This window comes from Mesoplodon densirostris, chromosome 3, assembly GCF_025265405.1.
Source record: "Mesoplodon densirostris isolate mMesDen1 chromosome 3, mMesDen1 primary haplotype, whole genome shotgun sequence".
In the NCBI taxonomy this organism is placed as follows: Eukaryota; Metazoa; Chordata; class Mammalia; order Artiodactyla; family Ziphiidae; genus Mesoplodon; species Mesoplodon densirostris.
The window spans coordinates 45,286,233-45,304,024 of NC_082663.1; the positions used below are offsets into that span (position 1 = coordinate 45,286,233).

Below are 17,792 nucleotides of genomic sequence, written 5' to 3' on the forward strand. Positions count from 1 at the left end.
GTATTATAATACAATTAAGAACTAACTGAAGTCTCAGTTTTGAGAAAAGTAAATTTGAAATTCTCCTATAATTTACTTCACGTACATAATTAGTTAATAACATTTACTAATTATATATAATATTGATGCTATATTATTATACATTTATGATATAACAAACAATTTGCTTAATTTGTGGGTATGTAGAGAACTTATCTGAAGTGGTAGACTAATTTTTAGTGAATTTACAACAAAAATAATCTTACTTCTAAGTAGTTAAAAATTAAACTCACTTTCTGCCAACTTAAATAACTAAAAGAAAACAAAAAAGTCTCCAAACTCCACTCTTCCGATAATTTTTTAGAAGTCCAACTAATGCACCACTCCGACTAGTGATATAATTTTAAAAGAAACAGTTCAGAATTAATTTTTATGTAAGTATATAGCCATCCTTGTGCCTGGTAGGCACTCAATATTTGCTGAATGACTATGGTCATTAAGGTTTTGGGTACATTAATATCACATTTAATTGAAAAGTGGGAACAACATAACTCACAGGAAGGTGTGGAGTCCTCTCCCTGCCTGAGACCTGAAAGATGAGGAAAGTTTCCCAGGGATCTGTTAGCAGAGACCATGACTGAATTCTCCTTGGCAGGGGCTAGGCCTCCCCTACAACCAGCCTATGTTAAAGACGTATCACTGAGGCCTTGGCTGCTATGGTCTCTTTCACTCCCAGAGCCCAAGAAAACAGAACTTCTCTCCATCCACTCCATGCGTAAGCCAGATTGGTTTGAAAACTTCTGGGGGATTCATTAATCAATGCATTCAAGTGTCCACAGGATCAGAAGAAGTTAGGGTAAAATCTAAGTTTAGATAGAGTATGTCTACACAGGAAAGATAAAAAGTTATGGAAGAATACTCAAATATGCAAAGTATTATGAAGCTATTACTACTTTTAAAGTAGTGAGATCAAAGCCAAACAATATTCAAATCAGTCACCAAAATGATAAGAGCAATGCATCCATAAGAAGTTCACAATTCAGAATTATGAAATGCTTTAAATTAAATAAACTAATAAAAACAGTCAATGGTAACAGATCTGGAATTTTTTTCTACATGCTTGTACTCACTTTGTCTAGTGTCATATCTGGTAGTTCATCTGCAAGTTCACTTGGGGAGCTATTTGCACTGGAATTTGCAACTGCTGGAATTGTAGGTTCATAGCCATAGAATGCCAATAAATCTTCTAGAGGCATGTTTCCTTCCTATTCAAGCCAGAACACAAACATGAACTCAGCAGATGCCACAATGCTGAACCTCAGATAAACCTTGATGCCATTAATGTTCATAAAGCACATTATCAACACAGCAGTACCAAATCAAAACCAAGTTTTAGTTTTGCTTTTTGTAACTGTATCCAGAAAACAAGATCAAACACCTAGAGCTATAATTAATATATGAACAAAAGTCTAACAATTAACATCTTAGTTTTCATTTTCCAGCATTATTTTACTTTTTAAAAACTTCCTCAAATATTTGCCTGAATGCAGACTTTTTTTTTGCTTTTATATTACTATAAAGATTCGCCTTGAAAACACTTCCAATTAATCAGTCAATAACTTCACATAATTTTTAGCTTGTTTCCTTGCAATTAACAGTTGACCACTTGGTTTATTCTTCACGTTATTTAGAAGATACCTAATGAGAAAACCTTTGCTGAACATTTACTAACACTATTATGTTTATATATTAATGTTAAGACACAGTTATCCTTTGATATTCCTACTACTATATCTATATTCTGTACCAGTTGTTTTTTTCCCACAACTGTCTGATGAAGTTTGCATTACCACCGTCTTACAGATGAGAAAATTGAGGCTTAGTTCTGGGTTCGAATCCCAGGCCCCCAAGTTCTCTTACTGGCAGTGCTGCTTTGATAAAATTACAGACTCTGGCTGCAGGGCTACCTGTGTTATGAATACTTATGCCATGCCACATAGTGGCACCCAGTCACTGTTTTTTCCCTCCACTAACCTGAAAATAAGTGCTATATTTCCTTTTTTAAAGTATTTTAATTCAACCACTAAAATGCATAGAACTATTTATAATTATCATTTAAATAACTTCAAAACCATATATTCATGAACTAGTTAATTTCTTAAATATTTTAAAGACGTTTATGTCCATCTATTAAGAGATTCACTTTTAAAACTAGCTTACGGTTTAATTTTCCCTTTAAAAAAAAATATCTAAGTCATGAAGCACACAGCATGAAAACATGAAAGCAGAGTATGCAAAGCATGCCTACAGCTGATCACAAAGTGAGCTGAGGAGAGCCAGTGATGGCTCCCAGAGAGCCAGCTGGCTGCCCACCAGGGCCCACAGGGGACACAGGTTCTGGGGGTCCCTAAGAATTTGCCTTCACCTTTGCAGTATAGAACTCACATTTTTCACTATGCCTGAATGAAACAGATTCATGTTATGAGCTTAGAATAAGGTATATGACAGAATGCTAACTTGTGAATTTGCAGTAGCAGACATGCACCTTTCCAATGACCATGCCACTCATGAAATCTTTTCAGCTTGGAACTGAAATCAGTAAAAAGCTGCTTTGGGAGCATGGACAAATTCAGCACAAATTAAGGTGGATGGTCAGGATGGACAGAAATTCACCCATGCCACGGGAAAACCTCATGAAGTATTCTTCTCCCAAATGAAAGAACCCCTCGAAGGTGCCAGAACCACATTGAGAGTTTCTCCAGTCCTGCTCCTTGCAGAGTCCATGCAGCCCATTCCCTTTGGTTCACACTAGTTGTAAGAGGAGACTGGTTACAGCCTTTGCCAACCACCTGTTAGCAATATTTCTCCAAAACTTTACAGTTTCAGATTCCCTCCATGAACTGGGGAGATGGCAACTTTCACTCATCATGCACTGATAGTCCGCCTTCCCATCAATACAGAATTTACTGAGCTCTAGGTACCATCTGGAGGACTACTGGCTACGGGTAAAGAAATAAAATTTCCAAAAATAATAAAAAGAAATCCCTGCTCTCAAGAAATTCAGTCTTGGTGGAAGGAACTGATAAGCTAACAATTGTAAACACTGTGATAGCTGCTTTAATCAGTTCTGGAATTGGTGCTATGAAATGGTAGGTACAGAGAAGGGAAGACCTATGCTCCAGGAATAATAGTATATGGTAGGGAACTATCACAGAATAGTATATGGTAGGGAACTATCACACAGAGGACAAAGACTGAGCTAAGTCTTGAAAGATGAAGAGGCTTTTAACAGATGAGGGTTGTGTGCTAGGGACTTGTGGTTCATCGTCAGAAACACTGACTGAGCAGTGACTCTGCCAGGAGCCCACTGTGCCAGGTGCTGGTATGAAACACAGGTCTTGCCCTTCTACAACTTACAGACTAGGGGGATACCAACAATACTCAAATACGGAACTGCCAGTTAAGATGAGTGCAAAAGAAATCACTAGGGTCCTGAGATACAGAATTATGTGGAGAGCCTACTGTCATAGGGTTACAGAGGAAGACACTGAATGACTTCAGCTGAGGCCCGAAGTCTGAGAAGTGACCAATCCCGTGAGGAGCATTCCAGGCAAAGGAAACAACACACTTGAGGCCTGAATATGGTTTTCCACTAAGCCAACGGCCAGAGCACAGAGAGTAGAAGGAAGAATGGCTCAAGAGGAGATTAGAAAGACAAGCGGAGGCAGATCACAAAAGGCCTCATGGGAAAGAAACTTGGACTTTACATTCCCAGGGGAATGGGAAGCCATTGGAGAATTATAAAACTGGAGTGACATGACTTTATTTCTTCTTAAATCCTGGGCAGCTGTATGAAGATAAGTTTGGGGAGGTGAAGAGAGAAGAAAGAAGCAGGGAGACCACTTAGGAGTTGCATGCTGGGTTAGGGTAGTGAAACAGACATGGAGAGAAGTGAATAGATGAGATGTATTCTGAGGTGGAATCAAATGGGCTAGTGGAGTAAAAGGGAGAAAGAAGGACAACTTCCCAGATTTCTATCTGAGCAACTGCCTATCGTGATAACTTTTACTGAGATAGTAAAGACTAAAGTAAGCAAAGGTTTATGAAGGAAAAAAATTAAGAGCTCTGCAGAGGGACTTCCCTGGTGGCGCAGCGATTAAGAATCCGCCTGCCAATGCAGGGGACATGGGTTTGAGCCCTGGTCCGGAAAGATCCCATCTGCCGCAGAGCAACCAAGCCCGTGCGCCAGAACTACTAAGTCTGCGCTCTAGAGCCCGCGAGCCACAACTACTGAAGCCTGCGCGCCTAGAGACCGTGCTCCGCAACAAGAGAAGCCACTGCAATGAGAAGCCCGCACACCGCAACGAAGAATAGCCCCCGCTCGCCGCAACCAGAGAAAGCCCGTGTGCAGGCAACAAAGATCCAACTCAGCCAAAGATAAATAAATAAATTTATTTAAAAAAAAAAACCCAAAATGTTTGAGAGGAGGAGAATACGGTGAATTTCATAATTTAAAAAAAAAGAGTTCTGCAGAGGACACAAAGTTAAGTTTGAGAGGACTATGAAACATCCAAGTGGAAAAGTCAAGTTGGCTAAGAGCCTGGAGCTCAGAGGATCAGGCTGGGCTAAAGATATAAATCTGGCATTCATTAGCATCTAGATGATATTTAAAGCCACAGGAGTACATGAGCTCATTCAGGGAGAGAGTAAAGTGAAGGGGATCTATGCTTTATTAGAAGAATTTTCAGATATATTACCCTATAGGCAATGGGACACGTCTGGAAAATTTTAGATATGATTTGTATTTTGAAAAAGACATCCTAGGGGGAGTAGAAGAATAAGAGCCTGAACTAAGAAGGGAATTAAAGAAAATGTTTCTTGACTTACGTGAGAGAGGGAATGCAGGTAACACAGGAGTCTAAGTGGATTGCTCGTTTCTGGCCTGAGAAGGTTAAATAGCTATAGCATCATTATAAGACCAAAACAAAAGACAAACAAACTTAAGGGTAGAGGGTGGGACAGTAGATGATTTAAGGTGAAAGTCGAAGCACTGGGCTTGAATGAGTTATCCAGAAGAGGAATACAGAGTGAGAAGACAAAAGCTAGAACCCTGGGGGATACCATCAATCAAAATGAGGGTAAAGAAAGAAAAGTCCATAAATACTACAGAGGGAAACACCAGAGGGAAGAAGTAGAACTAGGAGAAAATGCAGGATTATGTAAATTAAGAAAGAAGCAAGGGCGGAGAAACCACGGATGGTCACTTGGGTCAAATATCAAAGAGAGATCAAGCAAGATAAAGCAGACATGAATTCTCTGTATCTGTCAATCAAGAATTATTGGTGACCTTACAACCTGTTGGGAGAAGCAAAGCTGAGGACTGAATGGGAGGAGAGAAAGTGCATACACTATAAAAAGAGAATGTTGAAGGGCAACACAGGGTCAAAACAGAATTTCCAAATGTGGGAAATATATGAGTAGGAGGCCTTACTGGAATAAAAAAATAAGTAGAAGAATAAACTGAGGGCTAAAGGGGTGGAATCTAGGGACTAGCTTGGGAAGATAGTGTGGAAGATACTTTTGGGACCGGAGAGAAGGAAGGAAGAATTAGCATAAAAGTTAAGTTTGCATGTGTGGGGCAAACAGGAGGTTCTGGGTAGTCATTCATGAAAATCCTACTTTCTCTACAAACATACAAGCATGATCATCCGTTGAGGGAGAAGGGGACCATCTCAGTGGAAACCTCCTTAATACAGTCAGAGGATGACACTGTAATGACCCCTAGAAGGGGCTGGTGCTAGAACACAGAAATTATCTGTACTAAAACTTTAAAGCAAAACTGGAAAAGTTTAATCCAGTCTCTGAAGCACTTTACAAATGAGCTTTCTGTTAGAGCCTATTAATAAAGCACTTAGTCCTTTGAAGCACAGAAGAAATGTTTTCAAAATTGAATTAGCAAATCTCAAAGTCTCTGAGGATCTGTGGTGGCTAGATCAGTTTAGAAGTTTGATCTAGCACCTTATCCCAGGGATGAGGATTTTTCTCTTCTACAATATTTCTCAGGCATTTTGTTGAACCTTTTTAAATTTCAAGGGACACATCTGAGTCCAGTCACACTTATAAATGAACTGTTTTGTAAGTCAAAGGATTTGTAACAGGAAGAGCGCAATATTTAGAGGCAGAGGACTCCCTAATTGCTAACTACTACTGTGGGCACATCACCTAACCCCTCTCACCTCTATTTCCTCATCTGTAAATAGAAAAACACATTATTTCATTAATCCTATGATGCATAACCTCACATATCAGAAATCAGGATGCAGGTCATTACCACTGTAGAGATTTCTCATAGTAATGTCCCTCCCTGCTCCCATCTATGCTATTTCTAAATCTATGGTACATCTTACAATCAACAAGGCCTCTGAGCCAAGGAAATAACGTTTTATACTTGTCTGACACACCTGATGGTGTTGCTGAATGGGTCAAATGACATTGTCTAAGTGAGGTACAAATTAATTTTCACATAACACCAGTCTGGTATCTTATAATACAGGATGCAAAACAGCATACATATAACTTTTTTAAATGTTTTAAAAATAAATCAATAAGGACCTAGACCAAAGTCTCATTTCGCAATGCATATCAGAGGAGAAATCTATATATTAATAAAGGCAGAAATGTAAATTACTTTTTAAAAAGTTATAGGTCTAAATCTAGGATTATTAAATTAAAACCTCTCAGGAAACAGTAACATGAATAAATTAAAATGTAGAACGATATAACATAAACCTTATTTTAGTATGGTTAATAACTAAAATCTTGTCACATAATCTATTCTCTATACTTACCAAAGTGCTACTGTAAGAAAACTGATTTTGTACCGCTCTTATTTTCCATAACATATAATGTACTAAAAATTTGTAAGTACCAAAGTAAAGGCCATATGTATAGACTACAAACTATCAAATTTATTTACTATGAGCATAACAACTTGTAGTTTTTTAAAACGTTAACACCAAGGCTCTAAGACTGTTACCATGTACCAACACCTAAAACACTGTTCCAATAATATAAGATTAATAGAATACATTATTTTAAATTGTATAGAAATAATTTCAAACTTCTTCTAAAAATAAAATGATCCTTACTCTTTATAGTTGTGTCTCTATCTACTGTTTCTTTTCTTTGTTTTCATGTTTCATTAAAACATCAATAAAGAACAGAGACCACATCGACACAGTTATGCTTTACTGCAGATAAGAATCACAGTTCAGATGAAGTGAGCAGTCAGTCACTCTTAGAAACAGCTCCTCTTGTCCCTTGCTCAATGAGAGAAGGATTAGCCTTCTGAGCAAGGACACAGCTCTTAGGTCTTCACTAGAATTTGTTTAACAATCACCTGGATTTTTGTCTCAATTTCCAAGAATGCGACAAAATGCCAAGAAGCAAAACTGCCTAAGTACAGAAAAGTTGAAACATTTAAAGGCCTGTAATTTTTCAGAATCTACAAATTCAGTGACAGGTGTCATTACAAAGATTTAATTACTGGAGTTTACTAAACAAAATGAAAATCATAGCAATAGAAACTAGGTATTTCTGTGAATAACCAAGCGAGTAACTCTTTGCTGTTGATTATTTCGCTATATCTTCCCTAATTTTCTTTTAAAACTCACCACACAGATTAAAGCAGCTATTACTATAATCTCTGGAAGAATAAAACCTACAAATCTGAAAAACAAAATTTTACCAGCCCATAAAAATCTCTACCAGATTACCCATACTCAAGTAGTAACTACGTTAACACATTAAATGAATTTTAAGTTCTTACTAGTTTGCTGACAGAACGTCTATTCGTGTGGTTAAAGCACAGTCTGGCGCATTCATATTCTTTTCTTATGTCACGCTGTAAATAGACTGTTGTCTCCCTATCTTTAACAGCAAACACATAATTAAGGAAGGTACATTATGAGACCACCTGGGACTTTTTTTTTTTTTGCGGTACGCGGGCCTCTCACTGTTGCAGCCTCTCCCGTTGCGGAGCACAGGCTCCGGACGCGCAGGCTCAGCGGCCATGGCTCACGGGCCCAGCCGCTCCGCGGCACGTGGGAACTTCCCGGACCGGGGCACAAACCCATGTCCCCTGCATCGGCAGGCAGATTCTCAACCACTGCACCACCAGGGAAGCCCCGTCACCTGGGACTTTGGACCAAGCCCACAGCAGTGTCCTGACATAAAAAACTACAGAAGAGAAGTATGTATTCTAAGAAGCCTTCCATGAACTTCCACGAGGCTAAACACCTTTTACTAGACATAAATCCTTTCTCCCATAGCTCTCACTGCTTACTGCTTTCATAGTTCTTAGCAGAGGACATCAAAAAAATCTTTGCTCTCATTTGTCACCCCACACTAGACCATAAGCTCCTGGAGATCAGAAACATTGTCCAATTGCACATTTTTGCAATCCCAGGACCCACCACAGTCCTTGGCTTAGTGATAATGCTAGCTGGATTATAATTCTCAATTATTCTAGGCTACCTACTCATAAGAGGTAGAAACAAATTCCCTGAATAAAGTCAAGGCAGAGCTTGAGACTCTTGGGTATCTTTTCTCATCAACAGGCAACAACTTATCATCACCCCTGAAAGAAGTGATAGGTAAGACTTTTCTTCTTGATTATTTCCTAACAATTTTATCTCTATATTCCCAAATCTGTTTGGCTTTTACAGGAGATATATATATATATATATTAATGATTAAATCTAACCACAACCATGTTGGATTAATCTGCCAAAGGAATAAACATGTTTAGAAGATTTCAGGTCTACAGGAGCAAGCCTGGGGTCTAGGCCCTGAAGACTCTGCTTCTGTTTCCCTGTGTGTTAAGATGAAAGAAGAATAATAGCACAGCCCTGCCTCACAAAGATAGCAGAAGAGACTACTTAAGAAAGTGCTTTGTCTTCTTCAAGAAAAAGAAGTACGAAAACTCAGTATTCTTCCTGAAAACTTTTGTTATTCTGGGCTGATTAGAAATTTGCAAATAAGGTTAATTTACAGATAAGTATAATCTTTTCAAGGAACCCCTCTCTCTGTAGTTCCTGGTATAAATATATGTTTAAAATCCAGTTCATTTGAATTTATACTGATTTGGGGTTTTAAAAGTTATAAACTACATTTACCTTCCCAACTTTCTAAAAGATGACTGGGTGGGGAGGAAACAGGATATTACTAATTCACATTTAAAAACAGAGTAAAACTTTTTCTCTCTCCATTTTCTTATAGTAATCTATCAGATTTTAAGTTTCTTGATGGAAAACTTCTCCCTGTATCTACTGCAGTGCTTAGTTAAACTCAAGTTTTCCCCTCAGTAAAACAGTGTGATATAATGCAAAGAGGCTGGGCTAGGATTCAGAACTAAGTTTCCTACAGTTCTCTATATCTCAATATTCTCATCTGTAAATGTACCTAGTTCATTGTCCTGGTATAAACTTAAAAACAGGTTAACAAACATAAAATAATTTTTAAAAGTTATATGAAAATGTACTTATTAGGCTATCCTTCAAAATAATAAGAAAATCAGTAACTTTCTGCACAAGTTAGGTCAAAAGGAACTACGCTGACACTATTTTTTTAATTGAAGTACAGTTGATTTACAATGTTGTATTAGTTTCAGGTGTACAGCCAAGTGATTCAGATATTTATATATATGTGTGTATATATATTCTTATAAATATGTGTGTATATATATATTCTTTTTCAGATTCTTTTCCATTATACACTATTACAAGATACAGTTCCCTGTGCTATACAGTAGGTCCTTCTGATACTATTTTTATTTCAGGTAGGTTATAAATAATTTATAATAGAATGTCAAAATCTTTACCATAAGTTTGTATTAAAATACTAAAGTAAAATCCTTTACCTTTTCTAAGTCTTCAATTTCAGAACTGAAGTTTTTACCCTCATCCATCATTTCCTCTTCTTCAAGAGTTCTTTCATCATCATAGTCATGGACCAACATCTCAGCAGTGGGGTCAAAATCATGATCCTCAGAAGACAAAGACCCAACTGGAAGGAAACAAACTGAATCACTTTACAGGTTCACAAGGCTATTTACAAAAGAAAATAATTTGTGTTCTACCGCCAGTTCCTTGATACACTTGTCTAAAAGCAGCAGAAAAATGTGAGAAGGATTATGAAAGGAAGACTTCACAAGAGTCTTATATAGTGAGGCTAAAAGCTTCAGTAGAAGGGAATATTAACCTTACTCAAATTCTAACCCTCAAATAAGGTTCAAATAACAACAGAAATGTGGTTTTTAGAACAAATACAAATTTCTGTGAAGCAGCTATACAGCAATTCAGTCTTCAAAAGCACTACCTCACTTTTCATGTCTAAAACAGTATTTCAAGCTCCCCAGCATTAAACCATAAGAGCATGCTTTTCTTTGGACTACTAATAAAGTTCTTAAGGTTATGTGAAGCGAATACAGAAAATCATATCTAAGAGCTTTGGAAGATGTATCCCATTGCAAGTTGTTTTGGTCAATTCCAACTTGTTTATAAGATGGTAATGCTTGGCAATTCCCTGGTGATCCAGTGGTTAGGACTCTGCACTTCCACTACAGGGGGGATGGGTTCGATCCCTGGTTGGTAACTAAGATCCTGCAAGCCACGTGGTGTGGCAAAAAAAAAAAAAAAAAAAAAAAAAAAAAGATGGTAATGCTTTTTAATGGCAAATCTGAAGTCAACAGGATACCCTGAAAACCAAGTTGAGAAATGAATACTATCCATAATCCCGAGAAAATGAAGTCAAATTTATGAAAAACAGGATTTTCTCCATTTGTTTTACTCTACTACGTAATTTAATTAGATCACTCTCAGAGCTGGCAAGGAAAGAAGTATTAGAATCTTGGACTGGAGAAAGGGAGAAGTGGAAGGAAGCATATTCAACACAAAAAGTTTGCTGTGTTTTTAGTTAAGCTATTTAATATTTAAACATTTTAAACATTTAAGGACATTAAGATCATTACCAAAACACTGAACTAGACCAAAGATTTTTCACTATGGAAAAAACCACAGACAATTCAATGTTTTTGATTCTGAGTTCAGAGAACTCTAATCATTAGCCCTAAAAATAATAAAATTCCTATGTGACTCTATTCTTTAGGAGGTTTACATTATGTTATTTTTTGAATGCTGAAAGATATTAACCTGCTCATTTTAAAAGCCTGTTGAAGTATAGGTAGTTTAAATTAATTTTAGAGAAAGATGAATATTTGTTAAATAGCTGAAAAGCAGAACAACCATTACAAATTTTCTTTGAGAAATTCCTGGAAACTTTTGGGGTATGCCAAAGTGTAAGGTATGAAGTAGATGGTAACTCTTCTACCTCCTTGAAAGCAGAGCTCTACCCTCTTTCTAATCCACGTATCACTGGGCACACTTTTAAGGCTTTCCCTGAAAGAGGAAAAGTGTTCATTCAATAACAGCCAGAAACAGAAGGGCCTGAGGGTCTACTCTTGGCTTTGTCCCTGGCTTTCTGGGACCTGAGGCAAGTCATTTAAACCATCGGGGCCTGGGTCCAGTTTTTCATTTATAAAATTCATAGGGTTGGTTTAATGACCTCTAGTCTCTTCTGGTTCTAAAATGTTCTTAAAAATTGGCTAATTGATTATAAACAAGTTATAAGTTTGTTTAAACACTAAAACCACACTTTTTGCTTTTTATTTAGATTGCAACTTCTTAAAAGCAGACAGTGATGCAAAATGGAAAAATTCCATTATCATCCAGATGTTTGGCATCATGTATATAAATATTCTTTCCCTGAAATCAGCTATAACAAAGAAATGTTTGTCTCAAAATTAGAGAAACTTAAAACAATTTTTAAATGTAAAGACATAGCTATTTTCAAAATAGCCACAAATTTCTTCTACTTGGTGTTAATTATTTTATAATACCTTAAACGATAATCAAGTGAGACATTAAAGGTTGACTCAAGACACGAAGTAATACGCAATGAAATGGACTCTAAGGCAACATGTGGTAACAGAAGACTTGGGAGCCCATCCAGACTCTGCTATTAACTAGGTAACTCTCGGTAGAGTTATTTAGAAGTCTCCTCAAGTGTAAAATAAGGGAGTTGAACTAGTTCAGAGGCACTTTTCCTGGAGACTACGAGAGGGAAAAGAGGAAGCCAAAAGGGGGCTGGAAAGAGAATAAGAAACTGAAACAAAGCTGTCCTTAACATTTCAGCACATGAGGAAAGGTCTCTGCCATAGATGGGTTTCAGGGGTTCCACAAACCCCAAGTTATATGCAATTATCCATTATGTGCAGAGTTCTGAAGACAGAGTCCCTTGCTTTCATCAGATCCTGACAGGGGTTTCTAACACCAAAATGGTTAAGAAACACTGTCCTAGATGATCTAATGTTGTCTCACCTCAAAAATTCTGTATTATCACTTTTCTTTGCCAAACTCAGAAAGTATGTGTTTCTTTTAATTAGGATAGCTTTACGTAACTCTCAATTTTGAATTTAATACAATCCACAGACACTTCCCAATTATGAAAAATGTATGAGACAAAATAAGAGGAGATGGAGAGTCAGGATTAATGATCAATATAAGCACCCCCAAAGTTCTGACAAATTAAAGAGACAATTTCTCAGAAAAATTAAAATGTAAATTAAACTGCTAAAGTTAGTGGAAAGTTTGTGACAGATTTGGGATTAACCGTTTCAGGCTTGGAGAAAAAAACACGATATGTGAGAATTAAAGATCTATTACTTAAAAAGAACGTTTGTCAATTAGCAGCTCTGTAACAAAAGTATTTTTTTCAACATGCCAGATAAAAGTGAGAAAAGAGTATAACTGTTCCTTCCTCCAACAGCTTAATTACCAAAATGAACACTGAAACCTCTTAAAAACAAATGATGAAAAACTCGCAAGACAAATTTTTGTTGGAAAAATTGAGCAATAGATCTTTCGGTCCCCATCACCTTTTGGGACCCACTGAAAAGTAAGAAAACGGGACAAACCTGGGCTCGAACTTCCAAAAGAAGCCTAGGAGAGAAAAGAAAACGTGCGGTTAGATCGCGCAGCCAGGGAAAGAGGCAGCGCCGGCAACAGGGCGCAGAGGAGGCGGAGCCCAGCGCTCCTCCGCAGCTGCCAAAAGTGCAAGACGTAGCTTCGCTCCAATCGCTCCCGGCCCCTTTCGGGCCCCTCTTGGCTGCCTCGCCTTCCTCCCCGAGTCCGTAATGTACAAACTCGCACACCGGGGACGAAGCCCGTGTCTAACTGGCAACTCCAAGACTCCGCTTGGAGCTCAGCAAGTTACAAAGTAGAGAAGCAGAACCCAGAGCAGTCGGCTCACAGCATCGGTCCCCCATACCCCGGCATCTCAGGAGTCCCCAAAATCCCACCTGGCTCTCCACGGCCCCAAACAACAACTCGCAACCTAACACCCTTTCCTGGAAGGGACTCGCCCTGCGCATCCAGTCCACCTCCTGGGGCCCGGTAGCCCAATTCCTGGGCTGTCCTCTGCCCCCGAGCGTAGCCAGCTCTCAACCGGACACTCGCCCCCAAACCAAAGCTCAAGCTCCCCCCCCCCATACTCTCTCCGGCGTCCTGAGACGCGGATCCGCAGTCCCAGAGATGCTGGTTCCTTCCAGGGTGTTCAGTCGCTCCCCGGGCCCGCCAGCGAGCCCCTCGCCCTAGCGGGCTCCTGCCGAGGGGCTTCTGCTGTGCCACCCCCTCCCCCCAAGCTCACTAGTCCCGGGGCACACGGCCAGGCCAGCTCCGCTCGCCCTGCCTCCCCCCTTAAGCCCGGAGAAAAGTGGGGCTACCAAGAGTCCGTGGAGAGAGCGTCGAGGGTCTTGGTCCTCCCCGTTTACCCACAGGAGCTCCCGCACCTCCCGGGCTGCAGGGCGGGGAGTCCCGCTCGCCTCTCGAGAAGCCCAGCGGCCGCGCATCCCGCTCGCCTCCGCGCCCGGAGCAAAGTGGAGCGTGAGGCTCCTTCGCACCGCAGCCTGGACCCAATGGGCCGGGGTCACAGAACACTCCTCCAGCAGGGCAGTGGCGCAGCCCGCTCCCCGCTTTGCAATCCGGCCGCGGAGGAGGGGGGGGATCGGCCGGTTTCCACCCACCCCGGCCCCAGGAGGCGGCGCGGAGGCTCCGGCGGCCCGCGTCAGCTGCCCGGGGGCACGGCACGGCGGCGTCCGCGGGCCGGGGTTCGCTGCCGCCGGCCGCCGCCTCCCGTCCGGCCCCATCGCCCGGCCGTGTCGGGGCAGGAGCCGCCGCGGCCTAGTCCCGGAGGGAGACAGCTCCCGCGCCCGCTCCCGCCCCCCGGCCGGCCCCGCCGCCGCCCGTCGCCGCCCCGCGGCCCCGCGCCGCCCCGCCGCCCCCCGTAGGGCCGCGGGAAGGGCCCCGGATCCCCCGAGCCGGCTCGGGGACCGCGGGAGGCCGCCGGGTACCCGCTCCAGCCCGGCCGCTCCTGCCCGGTTCCCCTGCTCACCTCCGCCATATTGGTACCTTTAGGGCGAACGAGCAGCGCCGAGCCCAGTCCCCGGATGGGGAGCCTGAGCCAATAGCAGCCGCCGCCGCCGCCGCCGCCGCCGCGGTCCGCCCGGCACCCGCCCGGCGGCGGAGGCGGCTCGGCCCCTTATAGGGCAGGGCGGCCCGCGACACCCCCGGCCCGCTCGCAAGCCCACCCCATCCGGCGCCCCTCGCCGCGCCCCGCGCCCGCTGCGGGTGCCTCGACCGGCACCCGCGCTCACCCGTCCTTCCCCTCTCGGCTGGAGTAAAGTTCCTGCCGAATTGGAGGCAGACGGGGGACGGATGGAAACATCGGTGCAGGACAGACCCACGTCCACCCAGTCGAGGCCCAAGAACCGGCCGGGGCGGCTGCGGACCGACCGACAGACGCTCCGGTCCGGGAGGGCGTTGGGGAGAGGGGCAAGAGACTTGGAGGGACAACTCGACAGACTTCCCTAAGTAAGAAGAGAGGAGGTGGTGGATGGCCGAGAGGAAGCCCTGAGAAATGGAAGAAGTGGCTGATGGACGGCAGTGTCAGTCCAGAATGAGAGGACAGCGACCAGGCATTTTGCGGTTTCCCCTAAGAGACCTGCAGGAATGGGGGATGCAGATCAGCGTACACCGGCCCATGGAGTGGACGGTGGAAGTGGTCATTTGCCAAACAGGCTCTGGAAGATAGTGACAGTACGGAAGAAAAAGCAAAAGATCAACAGGGCAAAGAAGTGATAGTGAATAGAGTTGCACGATTCAAAGAAGATGCTTATAAAATACAAACTCTGCACGTTCGGGAAAAAAAATTAGAACAGTACTAGAGCTTGTTAATCGCCAAATAGGGTGATAAGGGAATAGGGTTGATCCCAAATAGGGATGACCCAGAGGTACACACTTGATAGACCTGTGGAAGAGCAGGAATACTCAAGGGCCTGAAACTGACCCACCTCCCACCTCCCTCCCAAAAGGTCAAACATTTGCTTAGGGTCAAATGGGAAACTAGACCTGTGGGCAAGTGAATGGGTTGAGGATGGAGGACAAGGTTTAAGAGGTGTACCTTCTCCTAGGCATGTCTTATGGCCGTTTGGTCTTCATTGGGAGACCTAAGTCTAACTCCTGGCAGTTCCCTTTTCACACTGAACAACTCTGAGCAAAGTACACAAAAATATTCACCAACAACTCGTTGGTAGCCCACAGAGGTAAATCCTGCAAGAAGTTCGAGTCCGTATTCCTAGTTGCCTTGGCACACAGATGTCTTGAGGCAGGAGGCCAGAAATAATATGTATGGAAAACAAAGTAAAAAAAAAAAAAATAAGGGGAAAAGAGAAGTCGACTGTAAGGTCCTGGATAAGTGAGATGCAAACACAATTAGAAAAGTATAGCAGGGCCCTATAGAAACTTGGAGAAGAGTGTAATCTCAGACACCAGAGCTCTTCTATCAACTATTGCTAAAATGTGTAATATTAAATAATAGAATTGAGGTTATTTGCCGTAATCTCACAAATTGAGAGACTTTTTAGAAGCTTAAACTTTCCATTCTTTTAGTCCAAACATGAAAGGTCTGGATTTTAATCCGAGGTTGCCTTCGATTCTCCCCTCCAACGGTGGAGACTGGATTATGGATAGGAGGGGAGAGGATTACTTTCAACCTTTTTAAGCAAGGCATCTCAAAATTAAAGTTATTCCACTGGTGAGTTATTTATTTATGGAAATTTTAGGAGAAAAGTCACCTCAACCATTTCAAAACATCATAAAGACATGGACAATTACACTTTCCCTGCTGTGAAAGATATCTTTCGACATTTTGTCCAGTCAAATAACTCAAAAACAGCTGAACTTTGAAACCAGAGGGCTTGGCACACATTGTATGTACTGTCCTCAATGAGGCGTTTAGAGTTTTCAAAGTAAAAAATGGCTTGAAATTAAGTGATTAGAGAAGTGGTAGTGAACACATCCCATGGACAGAGCCATTAAACAATGCCCTGAGCTGGACCACAGGCCACGCCACCACAGAATGGGGTTGGGATCGAGTCATGAAGAAAGTGTCTCCAGCAGCCTGTCTTGTCATACTTAACACTAAGGAGAAATGTTTCCTTCCTAGCAAAACGTGGCTAATCCAAACTATAAATGTGGCCTTAGGTTCCATTTTGCCCTAAGAAATATACAGACTCCTGCACTTGCTTAAACTTAGTAGAGTGTCTGCAGATTGTGTTTTTATTAAACTATAAAGATTTTGCATAGGCCCTTGTAATTCTGGTTGCTTATATTCTCTCCAACCTAGTATGTAATTCATGTAGTCTATGTCCAGGCTATTAAATAAGGATTCATAGAAAGACAAGTGAAGCTAAATTAATTTGCAGATTAAGAAAATAGAGCCACTTGCCACTCCTAATCCCCAGAGTAAAAGTATACCACCCAGTCTTACATAACACATTCCTTTTATGATAAAGTGTGTAAAGTCTACTGTTTGTACATGGATCTTTCATTCTTTTTGATGACAAGGCTTCTAGCAGTTGGTACAGATAAAAAGTCCCCTTGTTCTAGGGAGTTGAAATAAAAAATTACTTTTTACCGTTGTTATTATTATACACAACAGGTGGCATTATATAGAAAGTAAGTCCTATGCTGGACACTGGGCACGACGGGATCGCTGTAAAAGTTCTTGTCAAAGCTTACCGTGTAACTGAGTAATTTTTATACATGGTGGATGGGAATCAGAGCAAGGAAAACTCGAAACTGAAACCACAGTAACACCTAAGGAGAACCAAAACGTAATAACATCCTCCAGCCATCTTTAGAAATGAAATAAGAAAAGATTATAAATGTATGATTTAAGATGTCTTACAATAAATATATACAATAAAATAAGAAAATATATGTATAAAAAATGAGGGCCAGTGAAACTAATTAGCCTAGGAGATTAACACCAGAGAAGAAGTTAGAACAAGAATATGCAGGTAATGAGGTGTGATACACAACATGAGAGTTAAACCATAAATTTGGCTTTCTGGAGCTAAAGCAAAAAATAAAACATAAATACAATCTTTGCTTGATTCTCACTGTCCTTGATAAGAAATGTACAAATTCTTCCATGGAAACAAAGCTTTTCAGAACCTTTAAAGAAATGTCTTGCCTGAGCTACATAATAATGTAGTACTGTAGAGGACAATATCCTCTGCCAGATCCTCAAAGGGCACTGGTAGGGTTTGCAACACTGTTTCTTTTAGTGACCATCCATGAAAGTTGAGGGCATCCTATAAATGTATGACCTACTGAAAGCAGTTTTAACAGGGC

At 41.3% G+C, this 17,792-nt stretch overlaps 1 protein-coding gene across 4 annotated transcripts in view; it reads right to left on the reverse strand.

The window, feature by feature from the left end:
* Window positions 1-14,561, reverse strand: part of MIER3 (MIER family member 3) — a 30,687-nt gene extending 16,126 nt beyond the window's left edge. For all 4 annotated transcript variants that reach the window (XM_060092906.1, XM_060092904.1, XM_060092905.1 and 1 more), the window contains exons 1-4: window positions 14,488-14,561; window positions 13,013-13,037; window positions 9,899-10,044; window positions 1,110-1,244 (exon numbers count right to left, since the gene is read on the reverse strand). In XM_060092906.1, the coding sequence (XP_059948889.1) occupies window positions 1,110-1,244; window positions 9,899-10,044; window positions 13,013-13,037; window positions 14,488-14,496 (315 nt within the window). In that variant the 5' untranslated portion in view covers window positions 14,497-14,561. The remainder of the gene's footprint in view (window positions 1-1,109; window positions 1,245-9,898; window positions 10,045-13,012; window positions 13,038-14,487) is intronic.
* Between the last annotated feature and the right edge of the window lie 3,231 nt (window positions 14,562-17,792).